The sequence below is a fragment of the Carassius auratus genome, chromosome 7, assembly GCF_003368295.1.
Source record: "Carassius auratus strain Wakin chromosome 7, ASM336829v1, whole genome shotgun sequence".
In the NCBI taxonomy this organism is placed as follows: Eukaryota; Metazoa; Chordata; class Actinopteri; order Cypriniformes; family Cyprinidae; genus Carassius; species Carassius auratus.
Window position 1 is genome coordinate 23,283,368 of NC_039249.1, and position 14,225 is coordinate 23,297,592.

The 14,225-nt window shown below is 39.3% G+C and overlaps 1 protein-coding gene across 2 annotated transcripts in view; it reads right to left on the minus strand.

The window, feature by feature from the left end:
* The window catches only part of LOC113106268 (CREB-regulated transcription coactivator 3-like), a 34,987-nt gene that overhangs the window by 12,905 nt on the left and 7,857 nt on the right, over positions 1-14,225 (minus strand). Inside the window, exons 4-6 of one of the 2 annotated variants that reach the window (XM_026267999.1) lie at positions 10,067-10,128; positions 2,971-3,033; positions 2,274-2,377 (exon numbers count right to left, since the gene is read on the minus strand). In XM_026267999.1, coding sequence (XP_026123784.1) covers positions 2,274-2,377; positions 2,971-3,033; positions 10,067-10,128 — 229 coding nt within the window. The remainder of the gene's footprint in view (positions 1-2,273; positions 2,378-2,970; positions 3,034-10,066; positions 10,129-14,225) is intronic. The other variant, XM_026268000.1, reaches the window with a different exon arrangement.

Consider the following 14,225-nt stretch of genomic DNA (forward strand, 5'->3'; position numbering starts at 1 on the left):
GCACTATTCATTCAAAGCACACCATTAGTATGTAGTGTGAGTTTTTAAATGCTTAGCTTGCAGTCTCTGAGCTCACGGTGTCCCACACAACAATATTGTAATGATTCAAAAAAGATTAATCCCTCTCTGGCCAACTGAACATTTGTTTTAAAGGGGTCCTGAAATGAGAAATCCAAATTCCCTTGATCTTCTGACATATAAAAGGCCATTGTACTATAAAACGTCCTGTAAGTTTCAGAACTCAAATCTTCCTCGTTAGTCTAAAATCATTTTATATTAAAGCCAATATGCCAAAACAGCAAAATAGTATGGCTAAACACCAACTATGCAGAAGAAAATGGATTGAATTTTTTCGTACCACCTACTTCTACATTGCTGCCTGTTTAGTAGTGTAGTGAAAATAATGAGAGAGGCGAACACAGGTCTACGCAGAAACCAAACGCTGAAGATGGCTCTGAAAACAACAAAACACTGTGCAGTGGCAAGTTGTGGAAAAACCAAGTGGCAACCTTCCGGTCTCTCTCGTGAAACCAACACAGAAGTGATTAAAACTCTGTCTCTGTCCAATAGACTCCCAATGTTAAAATACCTAACTTTACAGCAGAAAAAGTATGTTTATAGAGTTGTACAAAAAGTGATTTTGGTATACATAGCTAATTTTGCCCTTCATGTCAGCTGTGAGGGGGGGGGTATTTTTTTTTTATAACTCATTGTTTAAATTAACCCTTAAAATTCTGAATAATTAAGGGCGTGGCCACTTGAGTGACAGGTGGATTACCACTGCTGTCACCACCGTCAAGCTAGGTGGGCATGGTTTTTGCAACAAGCTCCCGTCTCTTTGCCTATTTTCGATTATCTGGCAGTTCCAAACAGCGTCAGTAAGAACTTGGTCCTTTATTCACTTAATTTTACTGTGGATTACAAACAAGGCAATATTAGATGTAGGATTTTCACCTAAAAGACAATTATGTTGACTATATTGGACCCTTCAGTAATGTTGCAACACAGTGTTTTTTTATTACATGGTCACTACTGGTTTGTATGTTATTAAAGTTCATTTGATGTGTACTGAGCATTTATGAGTTTTTAACCTAAAACACAGCAGCGTTCATCTGCGTAGGATGTAGACTGTCAAACATAGACAACTGTTAGCCAATCATAGCAGTGGGCGTTTACTTTTGAGTCTACAATCCATCATGCCTATTCAAACAGAGCGTTCTGATGAGGCGGTCAAAACGTTACAGAAAATGGACTATTACTTCTAAATGATGTTTTTTGATGTAAAAATCTTGAAAACATTATAAGTGGACCTCAGAGAACAGTACAAAAAGCATTTTATAACCCTTTAATGCATCCTCCCTGAATAAGAGTATTAATTTATATTAAAAAGAAAGAAAGAAAGAAAGAAAGAAAGAAAGAAAGAAAGAAAGAAAGAAAGAAAGAAAGAGAACGTGAACAGTTGTGTATGTGTTGGCATGAGATTACTGTATTAGACTCGATCTGTGTAATGTTACATAAACTCTTCACGTCATGACCATGTAAATCCTGTAAAGCTTTCACGTGAAAGGGAATATTAGAAAGGGATGTGATGTAACAAGCTGCAAAGCAAGGTTTATATGTAACAAACATCAGTAATACACAAGCAGATCATAAACATACATAATGTACAAAAGGACCTGAACTGCTGATGAAATGTCATGTAATAAAGATCAATACATAATTGTATCAGCACATCCATAAGCTTTTCTGCCAGACATTCACTGCTGTAATGATGAAACACTGACCGTCCCACCCTATGACATAATCCTATAGTCTAACAAACATCTTCACTGCAGCATGTGTCTGTGAACTCTGGCTACGTGTGTTTTTAGTGGAGTACGAGCCAGACTATTGCATCTATAAAGCTCGTGGGGCTGTACATTAATTTGTTTTCAAGAGCTCTAGAAATCAGAAGAATAAGGGTAGAGGGAACATCCTTTAACAGCACCCTGGGCGGGCTGATTGTCAGCCATTTTCAGCATACCATCCGAAACGTCTGTTTGTAACCAAGACGACTAGACAAACAAGAAGACAGTGAGCTCCAGCTGTGTCATGCAAACACGCTGAACTACGGGTGGGACCGGTTGATTTGGGTCTGGTATAAATCATTGATTTGTCATCCATGATGACACTGTACAATCCATTTGACCCCTGCATTTCTGTTTAAACCGCATTGTTATGCCATGCAATAACAATGGCTTTTAAAAGTAGGCGGAGGAGGAGTCCGAGCTCACCGTTTCGCTGAGGAGGTCCTCTGCCCATCTGCTGGTTCTTGCTGAAAGGATCCTGTGGGTTTGGGCTCATGGCACTGGTGTGCAGAGCTGAGTCAGAGTTTGTTCTGTGGCAGAAGGAGAGAGGAAGAAAGGAGGAAAACAACTCAGTCAGTGAGCCACAAAAAAAAAAAACTGCTGAGCCGAGCTGAGCCATGCCAACATGACCCTTTGCCCTCGCTCACTGCCTTCATCAAGCAACTACACATGAAGAGAGCACTCTCAAGAGCACCTTACTGTACTCCAGCGCTTCTCTCGGCTTTATCAGGTCTGTCTGACCTTTAAACCATTCTCAGGTGACGTAAAAAAAAAGGTCCTTTTTTCTATTTGTAGAGCAATAGTTCAAGGGTGAAGTCACTCTACATCAAAATAATGAGTGAGGTTAAGAGATAAAAAAACATTAGTAGAAATAATGATCCCCAGTTTGGATTAGTTTGGTACAATGACATTAGTTCATGTAGAATAGCCGGCTGAGTGGAGAAACAGCATCTGTGATTGGCTTGAAATCATTCTGTTTGTATGAAGACTTGATCAAGAAACAGTTTTAATCAAAACAGGCTGAGATAAGGAGGTCTGCAGGGGATGACGGAAAGAAATAAAAAAAAAGGGAGACAGTTCCAGAGGAGATCTGTGAGAGGGGAACTTGAAAGTCAAAGGTCACCTGTTAAGCTGTGATATTAATCTAAATCCGGGTCGTTTCTCTTCGGTCCATGGCGGTTGCTCCCTTTAGAAATGGAAACAGTCACGTGTTAATCACTACTGTACTGAGTCTGTAGCCCTGGCTCAGGGGTTAGTACAGCTGGACGAGCAAGCGAGAGAGACAAAGAGAGAAGAGAGCGAGCAGGGTGGAAATTCCTCTGTGACACCTTCAAGAAAATGAAAACAGAGCCGTAGAAATCAGAGCCTATTCCCTCAGGTTAGTCTAATACTGTGCAGCACTGATTTACTGCTTCAATTAGATTGGAGCTGCCACGTCTGAGAGCAAACAAAACTGCTATAATAACTTGAATGGTTAATGAACCAAGAGAAACACGCAGGCAACACCTCAGCAGAGCAACAACATTAGGAAATCAGGATATAGACTCAAGCAAACAAACAAATACATCTTACTGGCCACAAATGCTATCGACAAGAATTAAAACCTTAATCTTTGTGACAGCCAAGCAATTCAGAGACTATTTCTAAAGGAAATGAGTCCAGGACTTGACTGTGGAACTTGCTTTCATGACGCAAGAATTGCTATGTGGTTGCTTGGGTAAAGCATGGTGCTTTCTACAGCAAGGTCATGGGTCGAGGGAACACAAAGTACTGGTAACTGCACAATTTTAAAAAAAAATTAATTGCAAAGGCAAAAAAAAAAATCACGATTAGACAGAAGCTGCGATTGTCATGCGTATTTTCAAAGTCCTTTTAGGCAAGTCGTGCCACTCGGTTATACTTTTACTATGCACAAGTTATACTTTAACGTGGATTACAAACAAGGCAAAATTGGATGCAGGATTTTCACCTAAAAGACAATTATGTTGACTATATTGTTGGATTGTTATTTATGACTTATCTTACAATTCTGAAATTTTTTCTTACAACTGCGATTTTAAATCTTAAAATTGAGTAATAAAGCCAGCAGGGTTGGCGATGTCTACAGTGAAACATTGCGATGAACAATGACATCATCTGATGACGGAGGACGATGGCGAATGATTTGCAGATCATCAGCACAACTGAATAACATCTAATCTTGTAAAATGTGAGGTAAGTCATGAATCTCGAAAGTGAAGGTAAATTTCAATGCCACGAATAAGCGGCTCCCTGAGACACCCAATTTTTATACAGTGTAATTGCCCTATGATATTACTGCAAAAGAAAGAACTGTAATATATATTTTCATCCCATCTCATATTTATACCCTTTATGGGTTCCATAGTACACAATTTTCTTTCCAAACACGATAGCCAATTGGGATCACAATGTCAACTCAACATCATGATGTCTAACAGCCATCAACAATAGACAATGGCATCGTGTATTGGCTGAACCCTAAAAGACTAAATTGCTAGATATAAAGGGGCAATTATGACTTTATTTCTCAGAACAAAAGTAAGAATTGCTAGTTTGTATCATGCAATTCTGAATGATTTGGATCACAAATTGCAAGATGTTAACTCAAAATTGCGAGAAAAACGTTGCAATTACCTAGCAATATAGCATTATACAGACTCATAACAAAAGCAGGTCTTGGTAAAAGTTGCTAGAAAAGGATTCATAAACAGATTGTTATTTAAAGCTGACCTGTGGTCAAAGACAACATGAAAAACAGATATTTTTAAACTGGCATCAGGCAGACCACCAAAAACGGAGAGATTCTTTAATGAAATCTTATCGCTGTTGAATCACACTTGAGTCAGAATGAATGCCTTTCTAGAAAACCTCCCAGAGGAATTCTTGTCTGGGAAGAGCAGAGGCTCAGATCCAGGATGGGAGAGCGTGGGACTAAGAGTGCAGCGCTGACCCGTGTTTCTGACCCAGTCCAGCTGAGCTCCACAGGGAAACGTATGGAAGTTGCCCAGGATTCAGAACCAGCCCTGTTTACCCAGACACCAGAGGGACAGCTGTACCCCTGGAAGCACTGAGCCTGAAAGTATCATAGTAGCACTGTCGTCCCTACGGACGCAACGGAGCACTGGGGCAAACTAAAACACTGACATTCAGATCGCACACCACATTAAATGTTAGTACTATAAGGGTCACAAATCCATGTGAGAATATGTTGTGAGAATAGTCAAAGAAAAAAGTTGAAAGGAATGGACGTGAAGTCTCCAAAACACTTTATATTAATGCTACAGTATCAGCCGGTCTTCCTCTTGATAATTTCAATGCCAACAATATCTTTTTATTGGCAACATGCTACCTCAGTCCACTCACATTTCCTTTTCTGGTGGTAGATGTGAGGCCCTGTGAACTGAACTCAAAACACATCCGTCATCCATACACCAGGTTATTGTGTGAATAAGCAACAGAAGTCAGCACTGATTACACCAAGTTGTGTGGTGAATGGACGGAAGGGGTTAAGGAGCTGCGTTCACGCCTTTTTCAGCTCATTAACCCTTACCCAGTGTGTGCTGCGGTAGGAAATACATCACAGATGTGTTGAGAGAGCTGTAAACAGTCCCTCCAGGGCATAAATTAGGATGAGACTCCAGTAAAGCAGGAAAATCATCCTCTGCTGCCCAAACACCTCATACTGCACTCCTCTAAACCAATAGAGAACCAAGAGCAATCCCCTGCAGACTACTCATCATACTAGCAGCCAGTGCTCATTTACTCCGTATTAAATGCTACAATAGCTTTCAAAAGCTAGGGAGATTTTCATTATTAAAAACATTTATTTACAAAAACACTTTATATATTTGCGCACACACACACACACACACACACACACACACACATATATATACACACATACACATATACATATATATTAGGGGTGTAACGGTACACAAATATGATGGTTCAGTACGCACCTCAGTTTTAACTTCACGGTTCAGTATTATTTCGGTACAGCAGGGGGTAAAAACTAAGCTTTTTTTAAGGTTTAGTAAAAAAAAGTGTCTCTTTCTTAAAATACACTGAGTTACAATTAAAATTTCTTAGTGATAAAAATCTACTTCAGCTTATGCTTAAAACTATAGGGAGCCCTTTTACATAAGGTAACAATTCCCAAAACCCAAACTTAAATTTAATTACTATTTGTTTTTAAACAGATGATCAACACACACACACACACACACACAAACTGTATTTTTATGCTCTACTGTTAGTGTTTTCTGTATGCATCAAGGGTCTGAGATTAACGTAATTTCCATTGTACACATGGAAGAATTGCCAAAGCAGACTTGACTAACACTCAAAATGCATATATCTCTAAGCTATTTGTTAAAATATATTAAATTACACAATGGCTATCACAGCATGTTTCATAACAGATTCATTTAAACATACATTAAATAATTAAGACTATTAGGTTTAGTAAAATATAATGAGTATATGTTGTAATATTTATCAAAATGCTCCTCTCTAGACGTCATTTCTCTAGTGAACTAACGAGCTGTGAACACTGATGACTTGCTGAGGTAAATTAAATGCTATGTGAAATTTTATTTCCACGCTGTATTGTTAATGCATTTTCGCGGTTGAAACACTGATTGAGCAATTACATCAGGCATGAGATGTTCAGTCATGTTTATTTGGTTTAAACTAGCAGTACAGAGGAAGGAATGAACACGTTTATTGGCACTTCGCTATGCCCAAATCTGCGGGCCGTCACGGCTCAAACACAGGATCCCGAGCTGGTGTTAGGATTATTAAAGCATGTTTCTAAACCATCCCAGAAGCGGCTCTCCAAGGTGTTTATGCAGCGATCATTTGTTCCTAATCTAGCTAGAGGCGGCCGAGTGATAGTTTAATTTAGGCTACATCTGCAACCTGTTACACAGGCTATTTATGTAAATGTATTTTTTTTTTTTAAATAACATTTAATTGAAAAGCTTTCCTTTTGTTGCAAGCCTCAGAATATAATGCTCATATAATTAGTTTAACCCCAATATTTTCTGAATATTAAACATCTACTAACATGGAAAATAATTAAAATAATCTATTATTTTAACCTTCATGAACACTGCCCTTAAAACCATGATCACCAATTTATTGCCAAATGGCCTTGATTTCTCCCTTGAGCAAAGCAGTAACTAGTTCCTTATGCCTCACTTACTTACTTAACATGCGTAAAAGCATCACAAACATCCAAGCAGACATCCCTTGAGCCATTTTATAAGAGCACAAACCAAACACTAGTAAATCTATGCCGTGTCACACTGTCAGACAACAAACGGCAGACTTCACAAACACCACCAGCATCATTAAAAAGGCCAAAAATCATTTGCAATTGCTCCCAGACTCCTCCTAATCTAATGTCCACGCAGACAGATAACATCTGTTCAGCTCTTCGTTTATTCACGTGAGATGATATTAGAGCACAAGATCCTAAAAGAAAAAAAGACACAGCAGCACACCCACAATTCAATCACACATATCTGTGCTAGGTCAAACGGGCACACCGGAATAAAACTAAAACCAAACCAAAACATGGACCACGGTCATTAGCGAATGTTAATCTGGTCCAGAGCAAAGAGGGAGGAGGGCTTACAAACACGCTGAGCTCACAATCTGTTCTGGGGATGGAGGAGGGCGGCTCTGAGGGGTAGCTAGCAAAAGATCTGGCAGGTTTAGTTAGCGCGGTTTACACTGAGAAGTGATCTGAGGAATAGCTCAACATTCATCCTTGAGGAAGAAAAAGAGACGGTTAGAATCAGAGAGAAATGCTGTGGTTAGTATTCAGGCTTCACCAGGACACAATTTGAACAAACAATGACAAGACTCTTGAAGAAGAGAAGAAAACTGGATTTAATTCAAAAGGTTAAACAGGAAAGCATTGCAAACATTTCAGATATATACATTGTAGTGGTGAAGATCTAACTGTGCTTGATCCTCTGAATCCTATGTTTCATAATTCATAAGAAGCCTCTGAGACACCCCTTGAAGTGGAGTGAACCGCTCACTATTTATGCATTTATAATGAAGCTCTAAAAGTTTGCCTAAGATCATATATTCAGCTAAACTCCCCATGTGAGCATTATCCTCTGCTACCCCCATCTGCTTCTGTACACACCAACTACAGCACTGACGTTTGGAATAACCATGATTTCTTTTAGTGTTTAGAGCTTCTTTAATGTTTTTTTCATGTTTATGCCCACCAAAGCTGAATATATTTGATCGAAAGTTCTACAAAAACAGTGATATAGTGACATTGTTATAAATAAATTATATTTCTATTTGAATGCATTTTAAAAAACGAATTTAATCCAATGCCAAAGCCAACATTTTCCGCAGACATTACTCCAGTCTTCAGTGTCACATGATGCTTCAGAAAATATTCTAATATGCTGATTTGTTACTCAGCTATTATCAATTATTATCGATGCTTTTATTAAGTAATAATGGTTCTTATTAATGTTAAATTGATGCATTATTATAAAAAAAAAATGTTAATGCATAATTTTCTTTCTTTCTTGTTTTCTTGTGATTACGACTTAATTTTCTCTTGATCTCGACACAACGGGTTGTTTTCAGGTGATCACGACTCAATTTTCTCTTGATCTCGACATAACAAAAGCAGTTATTTTAACAATGACAGCTTGATTTTTTTAAATATGATCAAAATGCATTGTGAGGCTACTGCTATAGTAAAAAACACAACTTTGACGGACATTCTAGAATGCTTAAAGTTGCTTAATGCGTTTACTGAGAGTGTTTCTAAAATACCAAACTCATTATACACATAATTAGCAAATCATACAATGTATATCCAAGCAAATAAGCCTGTAATAAGAACGCAATGTGTTAAATTACGCATAAAGCATTTTACAGATTGTTATAAGGAAACGCTTAACGTGTCTTAATGCTTTAAGAGAGTGTTTTTAAAAGACAAAACTTCGTAAACATTCTTAATACAGTATTCTATGTACAGACAAGAAAATGAGCCGATAATAAGAATGCAATGCATTTAACGCATTAAGCATTTTACACACAGAAAACCATTACAGGCTAAAGAAAACATGTTGCGTTCGAATTCTGGAAGAATGATTTAACACTGAAGTTCATTCAGCTTTGCCATCAAAGGAATTCATTACTTTTTTTTTTCCACAAATTTATTTACAATAAATCGCAATACATGCAGCCTTGGTGAGACTTCTTTCAAAAATATTACTAAACTTTAATAATTCCAAACTATTCCTACAAACAATTATACATCAGTGTTTGAACTTTAGTTTATTTTCGCATTTTAATCTGAAAGCAATAAAATAAATCAGTTAAAGCCCTGGATCTTGTGTGTCGTGTCGTATGTGAGCTGCTCTATGGCATATGGCCGTCACAGCAGTGTTTCGCCACAGTGGGAACAGAAGGCTGTGCCAAAGCTGATCAGGCCAACCAGTTTTCAGGTGTAAACAATGCCACAGGGCGTGGACTCTGAAAGTTTTACAAGTTGAAGAGTCAACATGGAGGCCAGGTAAGAAGGCATACTGGCTGCCTGCCAAGCCTGCATTCAAAACATGACTATGATGAGGAGAAGCTTCCTTAAGCCTTTTATTACTGGCTGCAATTCACTCCTCGGCAAAACAAATGAGGAAAACCGTCCAATTGTTATGGGTCACTGGGGCTGAACCAAGAAGAGCAACATTTGTGCAGAGCAAACGTGAGCGTTTGTGGTCAGAGAAAGGATTTATAATCTCCCTCAGAGTCGAAAATGACAAAACAACGTGCGTATGTCTCTTTGAACACTTCTGTTTTCTCTAACCTTTTGCAAGTCTTATCTATCGCTGCGGATGCGCTAAAAAAACAAATGTGTCATTACTGTTTTCTTTTCAGGCATCTGTGGGGATAGCGTATGCAAATGCAAAACACACATTAACACTCCCTCTAATGTGACACGATCTCTCTCGCAACACTGCTTGATGTTGCTACGAAAGGCTTCGTTTCAAGATAACATCATCTTTGCACTCTGCCCTGCAACTGACAGGAGATATGATCATTAAGTAGAACGTAACAATGTATGTAATGAATGCACAGACACATATTTGTGGGTGGTGAATGGGTGTGTGCAGGACTATGTAAGTCCTAATAATTTTAAGGGCAGGACTCACCTTCTCCAGCTGTTGTCAGGGGGAGGAGAAAGGTACATCGTTCCATATGGAGAGCTCTCAGCGTAGTTCAGTCAAGGAAATCCTCTGAAGCTTTTACAAGCAAATCTCACAAAAACATATGCTTCGGTCTTTGTTTATATAGAAGGTATAAATCTCAAAAACATGTTCATTTATCAAGACCATTTTCCAGACTCTGTCTAGTTTTGACTTTTACTGTATTTTTATCTCTGCACTACTGTTCAAAAGTTTGGGGTCGATGAAATTTTTTTCAATGCTTTTTAAAGAAATCTCTTACGCTCACTTATGGCGCTTTTCCACGGCATGGTACGGCTTCGGTACATTCCACTTTTTTGGGGGGGGTTCCAGTGGTTACAGTACATGGTACTTTTTTGAGTATCACCTCGGTTGAGGTTCGAAGTGAACCGTACCGCTACTAAAACGTGACGTGTAAACTCTTCTGATCACGGATTGGCCGGAGAGAATCTTTACTACCTGCTTCACTGAACTCGCGACACAAACACAACAGAACTGCTAGATTTAATGAAAGATCGAACGCAACTGTTTTGAACGAGCACAAAAAGTTTTGTTGTCAGTTGAGGAAGTACAGACGTTCCTCTCATTCATAGCAAAGGAGCAGATCCAGCGAGAGCTTGATGTGGCGACACAGAATGAAAAAGGTTTTTTTAGGAGTCGTGGCAGTAGCGGCGTCACAACCATAATGACATGTGAATAATCGCGCTCACTCTAAAGTGATACTAAACTGCAGTGGAAATGCAAATAATCCCGAACAATGCCGAGTCGTACCACGCAGTGGAAAAGCGCTATAAGGATGCAGTCTTTTGATCAGAAAACGGTAAAACATTCATATTGTGAAATATTATTAAAATTTAAAATGCCTGTTTTCTGTTTGAATGCATTTTAAACTGCAATTTATTCCTGCGATGGTAAATCTGAATTTTTAGCAGCCATTGTTCCAGTCTTTAACGTCACATGGTTATTTAGAAATCATTCTAATATACTGATTTTTATTGCTCAAGAAACATTTCTTATTATTATCAGTGTTGAAAAGCTATTCTGCTTATTTTGGGGGAAACCGGATTCTTTGATGAATGGAGGTTCAAAATGACAGCATTCATTTGAAATGGAAAGCTTTTGTAACACTGCACATTCCCAAAATTTAGAATTTTAAATGCAACTCAATGATCAATTATGCTGGAAAACAATGCTCCTCTCATAAATTCGAAACATTATCTTTGGAATTTTTAAACTGTCTCTTCGGAAGACTTCAGACTTTAATATTAATTCAATCTATCACACTTTCTTCTTGTTACCTTACTGTGATTAGTGGACAATGTTTCAAGCAGCCCAGGCAGGTACAACTGAGTTCCAAGTTGTATTTTGCATTTTAGATTAGTTTCAATAGATTTTCTCAGACTGCAGAAGGGTGGAGATCATGATTTCATATTACACAAAACTTTGATCTCACCTGATTTGTCTTGATAAGACCCTTTTCAAATCTCCCTTGTGCTTTCCAAATCCACTTAACACTCTAAGAAAAGTTACAGGAATTATAGTAGCGAAAACAGTCCAGCTGAAGAACTCCTTGAGTAAACATTGTTTCCTCAACTGAGACCAATGTTGACAATGCTGCCTCGTCATGTCCCTCTGTGCCAAGACTCTCACATCCAGATGGGAGGAGGGGTGGATTTACAAGGCAGAAAGCAGGACAGAGTCTTTGTCTGTACAACATCTGCCAAGGCCTGGAAAACCTAGTCATCAGTTCTGCTGCAGTAATGAGAGACTGAGCTCCTCATGCCAACCTTTCAACCACAAGCCCACCTCATGACCCTCACCATGACACAACACAGAATAACCAACCAATGAGCAGTCAGATCCAGGCCACAGAAAAACCATCCTTGGCCTCCTCGTTCGAACACCGCAATCATATGTATGAAATCCCTGGCGTGACATTTTGTGAATACTGTTGTTGATACGCAGACTGGGAGGGGGAAAGCAATGATGACATAAGCCAGACAGCTTGGATTACAAGGGATCCTTCCTAAAATCTAATTAGCCCATGTCTGCTGAAGCGGTGTGGACAGACAGGGTGGCTGTGACAGCACCTTCGTCTCGGAAGCTCCAGGATGGCGTGGGTGAGCTAACCTTTCTCTCTGACATTTCACACTCGACCCACACCGCTCGTCCTCCAGCTAGACATCATTCCAGAAACACTCCACAGACAAAGCAAGATCCAAGGCATCTGGCGTGATATATGCGGCTCGAAAGCAACTACATGGGTTTGGAGGAAGTTGGCTAGCGAGTCTTTGAGAGAGTCTAATCTTGGCAAATGTGGATCAATCGATGAGAGCAAAACAAGCCAACACCGTGAGGGACATTTGGCACTAAAGGAAAAAAAAAAACAGAGTGAAAGCAAATTTGGGCTTTGCATCCTTCCTAATATTTAGATTGGCATGAAAATGAAATGTTAAGTGGGTGAATGTCTTTGATGATAAGATTAAATGTAGATTGTACTGTAGTTTTTTACATGTAAGTGAAAGTGAAAGAAAGTGAAAGTCGTGACATTTGCCAAGTATGGTAGCCCATGCTCGGAATTGGTGCTCTGCATTTAACCCATCCAAGTGCACACACACTCAGTGAGAAGTGAACACACCCTGAACACACACCTGGAGCAGTGGGCATCTATAGATCCAGCACTCAGGGAGAAACTGGGGGTTCAGTGCCTTGCTCAAGGGCACTTCAGCCATGAGTATTGAGGGTGGAAGAGAGCGCTGTTCATTCACTCCCTCCACCTACAACTCCTGCCAGTAGGAGACTCGAACCGGCGACCTTCTGGTAACTAGTCCAGCTCTCTAACCATTAGGCCACAGCTGCCCCCATATAGCAACATATAAGTGGCATATAAAAAGCAAAAACGTAAATGCAAAAACCATTATTAAAAAATATGAAGGACAAGTTAGTTTCCACAGTTAAACATTCAGGGGTTTGTTTAAATCTTTAATTTGAGAAACAGTGATGCACCACAATCAAGTCCCTAAAGAACGAGTTAGAATGGAACTCAATATGGACTCTCTATTGCATCAGATTAATGAGAGTTAATAAGCCTTCTTATTGACAGGGATGAGACACATGCTGAACTCTCAAACTGAAAGCAGCAGCAACAACAACAAAACATGAAAGCTTTGAGCCCACAGCAAAGAGATTTGAAGACAGTAACAGCCCATTAAAATTATTTTTGGTTTAAGAGACAAAAAGAAACAAGTGTTTAGCAATAAATGTGAGCAATCAAAAATGAATCAATGTCAATGGACAAAAATAAATAAATCATAAGAGACTCTGAAGGAACCCGCGAGAATAAGCAACAATATCTTCAGCTCTTGGGGAGGGAGTGGTTCAATTCACAGAGCACAGAGTCGACAGAGTTCTGACAAACAGGTCTTGCAGTTTTTAGCATGACTGTGGTCACAAATGCCTTTTCCCGCTCAAAGAACAAGGGCGGCAGTGGCAAACCGTGTGGAATTACTTTGAACCCATCATTCAAAGCTCTTACGTAACTCAACTCCGCCACACTTTTCTTCTTCTGTCTCCTTCGCGCTGCCTTTGTTGTCTCTCCATATGGCACGGCATCAGAGCAAGTGGATTATTCCCAAACTATCCCAATATTAAGGACTAGCTTCTTACTCTGATACTACATAATTCAAAACCTCAGTGTGGCTTCAAAACTAGATCAGTGGATGACAATTCATGCATTCCACATCTTCAAAACAGTGTGGAAACACATAGGCATTTTTATTTGTAATTAATCTGCAGACCGAGATTATCTTTGAGCCAACAGACGATTAAGCTTACAGACAACCGCTGAAAAATTTATGAAAGAAATCTGCCAACTACACAACCGAGGAGGAGGATAAAAGACCGGCTGGGCCGGCATAGCCAGTGACTTCATCAACCTGCGTGCTGAATGAATGCAGAGCTAGCGGCAGAATGCGCAATACGATCGGCGGCGAGGTTTGATAATCACCCACTAATGAGGACACCAGAGTACTGATATTCAAATCTCTAAACGGTTCTCACTGATAAAAAAAAAAAAGAAAAGAAAAAAATGAGTGGAAGAAAACAGCAGGTTATTGCAGTTACCCAC